General features: G+C 55.4%; 1 protein-coding gene across 1 annotated transcript; it reads right to left on the bottom strand.

Moving 5' to 3' along the window:
• Positions 1-686: 686 nt before the first annotated feature.
• LOC146756414 (uncharacterized) lies at positions 687-2427 on the bottom strand. The gene has a single exon (XM_085524459.1). It carries the CDS (start codon positions 2240-2242, stop codon positions 929-931), a length of 1314 nt encoding a protein of 437 aa, XP_085380585.1. The 5' UTR covers positions 2243-2427; the 3' UTR covers positions 687-928.
• Between the last annotated feature and the right edge of the window lie 2092 nt (positions 2428-4519).

The raw sequence follows: 4519 nt of genomic DNA, 5'->3' as shown, positions 1-4519 counted from the left end.
TTGGGATGAGGGATTGGGAGCGAGATTTGGAATTGGGATTGGGACTTAGGACGTGGGATTGAAATGCGGGATTGGGGCGTTGGATGTGGGATTTGGCTGTGAGATTTGGGATTGGGATGTGGGGATATGGATATGCGATGGATATGGGATGGGATTTTGGGAAATTGGCTAGATATGAGGTAGGGTCTGGTTATGGAATGGACTTGGAATGCACATGGGATCATGGAATCCTAGAATGGCTCAGGTTGGAAAATAGTTTCGAGGTCCTGCAGTCCAACTGCAGCCCAACCATGGAATCAACGCAGTCTCTCCAGCTCCGTCTGCAGCACCTTTCTCCCCTCCAGCAGATCAGCACGCCCTCCCAGCTCGGTGCTGTCCGTGAACTTATTGAAGGTGCACTCAATGCCCTGGACGAGATCCCTGATCAAGGTGTTCAATGGGAGCTGAGCCCTTGGGGACACCACTTGTGACTGGCCACCAGCCAGAAAATGCTGCTCTGGGTGTCCAGGCTTGGCTGAGTGAGGACAAAACTGCCTGGCCCCAAACAAGGCAGAGGAGCCACGATGCCATGTGAGGTATCTTTATGGCTATCTGTACACTGCACAGCAGGCCCGGCTGCTCCTGCCTCTCCCCTCCATGGGAGCTGGGGGGCTGTGACATGGCACAAATGACTGCAGGCAGAGAGATATGGCAAAGGGAACACAAAGCATTTAATGACAAATCATAGAAAACAATGAGTAACAGAAACAACGCTATTCCTAAAACTGCTATCCCACAACAATTGAGTGCCCAGACAGTGTCCCATCCCACTGCAATGATGGCTTTGGAGGATGGCTCTTTTCTGGAGGGGAGGGATGGGGCTGCTGCTGGTGCCCGTGGAATGCTGCTGCTGCTGCCTGGTGCTGCGGGGCCGGCGAGGAGCTCAGGGTTACAGGTAGCCGTACATGTCAGCTATGGCCATGTCTACCTCCCGCTGCACCAGGAACTGCACGGGGCCGATCTTCATCTGCTGGGCCGCCCGCTGCCGCTCCTCCTGGGCCAGCCTCTTCATGCTCTCCCGCTCGAGCCGCTGCTCGGCTGTGATGGGCAGCGACTCTTCCAGCACTCTGGGTACCGCACGGCCACCCACCCGGGGCCCCACGCAGGGCACAAAGTCCACGGGGTGCTGTGGCCGAGGCTGCTGCTGGTGCAGCTGTGGCAGTGGGTACCTCTGCAGGAATGAGCTCCTCCGTGGTGATGGGCGCAGGCAGCTCTGCACTGTCATCTTGGCTGCATCCTCCTTTCGCGCCGTGCTGCCTGCAGGTGCCGGCATTGCCTTGTCTGGGCCTGTGTCTTGGGGCTGGAGGGCAGCAGGGCCGGCACTGGGTGTGGGTTGGGGCTGCACAGAGGGTGGCTGGCGCACCGGCCCCACCGCAGTCACTCTCTGCCCCAGCGGGTGCACGGCCTGGATGGATTCACACAGGTGCACGTGCAGCTCGCTGGCAGTGCCCTTTTGCCCGCTGCTGCTGCCTCCTGTGCTGGTCCCAGGCAGCTTCACTCGAGGAGGGCGTTTACAGCCTTTTCTTTCTTTCCTTTCCTTGCACGGCAGCAGCTTCCTTTTCTTGGTTGGAGCGCTGCTGGTGGGCTGCTCCTTCTGGGAACTCTCCCCTTTCTCGGGGGTGCCAGCAGGCGCAGGGTGTTTGGCCCGCTTGGTGCTGCCCCTCTTTTTCTTATCTGCCACGCAGCAGATAGTAGAGCCTGGTGACGGTGGCAAGGGAGCATGAAGCACCTGGGGCTGCCTTGGCTGCACCTCCTTGATGGGCTGTGTGGGTTGGGCTGAGGGAGGTGTGGTGACAGCCAGTGTGGTTGGCAGCGGACTGAGCTGGGCACTCGCTGGTGGCACGACAGACTGCAACTGTGACAACCCACACTGCAGCTCAGACAGGAACCCAGGGGATGGTGGAAGCCCCCAGAAGGGGTCGCTGGGGATCCTGCTGGCAGCCTGTGCCTCCATGCTGAGCTCTGTGCTTTCCCAGGGGTTGTCAGGGAGCTCAGCGATGAAATGTCCTGGGGCAGGGCTGCTGGGCTTCTTGTGAGGGAACTCAGCAGCTCTTGCCACATCTGAAAATGCAGGATGATCACCGTTTGGGGGACTTCTCACACACACTCTGTGCAAACGCACACCTGTGGGTTCTGCAGCTCCCAAACTCACCATTGATCCAAGAGAGCAAACCCGGATTGCCCATGATGTCCTCCAGCACATCCGAGCTCGTCACCACTGCTGGGAAAAGCAAGAAAATGCCAAAGGCTCAATGCCAGCTCTCCCATATCATGTTCAACCTGTACCAAGAGATCTCTGGTGGACGTTGGGTTCCCATTACAGATCAGGACGGCAAAGGTAACTGTCAAGCCCAGGGATTAAGACCCCAAGAACACACTGTGAGAACAGTCCCAGGGGGATTCGAACCCAGGCCCTCGTGTTGCAAAGCGGCATTCCTACCACTGCGCCACCGGGGCACACAGGACATCCCCTGCAGCACTGCCCGCGCCCAGAAGTAACAGTCAAATCCCTCCACACTTCATGACAGAGGGCTGAGGACACTCACTTTTGCCTGGCAGTAAGGACGGGCCGTCCCTATCACGTCCCTCTGGGCTCTGAAAGGCGACGCTGGATCTCTGGCAGCCTGCTGGCTGCTTCTGAAGAGAGAAAGGAAGAAACATTGGAGGGAACGTGCAGCCACAGTTTGCTGAGAGGTTCTAGATGGTGCCAGAGATGGGATATCAGAGTGCTGAGACATTATTTATCACTAAGGGAAAACAGCCTGAGCCACGTTCCTGCCATTAGCCCAGGCTGTCAGCAGTGAGCACAGAACCCCACCGCTTATTGAGGGCACAAAGGACCAGTAGGGCTCCTCCCACTCCGTCCCTTCCCTTAAAAGTGAGACAAAGGAAGAAGAACCAAACAAAGAAACCCAGCCATACCTTTCCACTCACAGAGCAGAAATAGAAATAGCAGTCATCTCCTGGCTGAGACATGGCTGGTGAAATCTCAGAGGAAGCTGAAGCTCCCGGGGATCTCTCCACAGGAATGTGCCCCGCTCTTGGAAAGAGCTGGCTTCACTCTTCCTAAGACTGCCTCAAACCCCAAAAATCTCCTTTTGGACAGGAACCTTGCAGAAAGTTGCGACAAGTGAAAAACTGTCAGGAAGAAGCATTTTCCCAGCTTTCTTCTGCACCCAGCCATCTGTGGGGCAGTGAGGCACAAGTTGCTCTCGGGGAAGGCCTCGCTCTCCTTCCTTTGTCATGTCTGACATGAAGCTGGGGTCCCGGCAGCAGTTTTCCAGGGGAGGAATGACATTTCATCATCCTCACCGTAACACGGGATGGAATCTCAACAAGAACCCATTTCTGCAAACAGCCGTGCTGAGGGGCACCGCTGGAGCTGGGAACTCCTCCCCAGCACAGCTTTTCTGCTGAGACACCTCCCGGCAGCCACCCAGCACCAAACCCAGCTCACCTGCTGGGCCTGCTCAGCCCAAGCTGAACCAGATCGTGCACACGCCACACTGCTGCTTCAGACGGGCTCTCACAGGGTGATCAGCTCCAAGGAGGGCCCAGAGCTCAGTCTGCGTGCAGACACCAGAGCACCAGCTCTGCTCACCAGCTGTGGCACAAACGCTCCCACCCGGCAACGGTTGTGACCTCAGCGAGTGTCTGCATCACTGCTGTCCCTGCTAGGCTCTTGTACCAGCTGCGTAAGGAAGCTATCTTCCATACAATCTAGAAACCTCTTGGACTGCTTCCTCTGATCTTTCTTATATTATATATATATATATATATGTGCACCAGCATATATCAGGGAAGTTGAAGTCTCCCAAGCAAATGAGTGCTGGCTATCGTGTGACTATAGTGAGATGCTCATAGAACGCCTCACCCATCGATTCATCCTGATAAGGTGGTCTATAACAGACCTTCAGCAAGATGTCACCCCTACAGGCCTTCCCCCTGATCCTTACCCACATGCACTCGTCTTTATCATTCTGAAACCCAAGCTCTATAACATCAAAACTCTAATATAAAGGGCCACACCACCACTCTTTCTTCCTCATCTATCCCTTCTGAAGAGCTTGTAACCATCCATCACAGCACACTAGTCATGGCAGTGGTACCACCATGGATCAGTAATAGCAACTAGGTCATGGTTTGCCAGATGCACAGTTGCTTCCAGCTCCTCCTGCTTGTTAGCCAAGCTGTATGCATTGGTGTAGACGCACTTCAGCTGCGGCATCTGCCTCACTCCCAGCTCAAGCAGCATTCCCCTAGGCTCATCCCTGGTGAGCCCTGTTTTGTCCCCTCCCCCATCATAGCTAGTTTAAAGCTCTTTCGATAAGCCCTGCTGTCTTCTGTGCAAGGATTCGTTTCCCCATTTGAGATAGTTGGATTCCATTCATGGATAACAGGCCAGTGGCCAAGTAAACTGCCCTGTGATCAAAGAACCCAAAGTTTCTGGCTCAACACCAGCCTCTGATCCAATTATTCA

This window comes from Coturnix japonica, chromosome 27, assembly GCF_054131305.1.
Source record: "Coturnix japonica strain WE chromosome 27, WE-NBRP24, whole genome shotgun sequence".
In the NCBI taxonomy this organism is placed as follows: Eukaryota; Metazoa; Chordata; class Aves; order Galliformes; family Phasianidae; genus Coturnix; species Coturnix japonica.
Note: the sequence above shows the minus strand (reverse complement) of the source record. Positions and strands in the feature narration are given on the sequence as shown.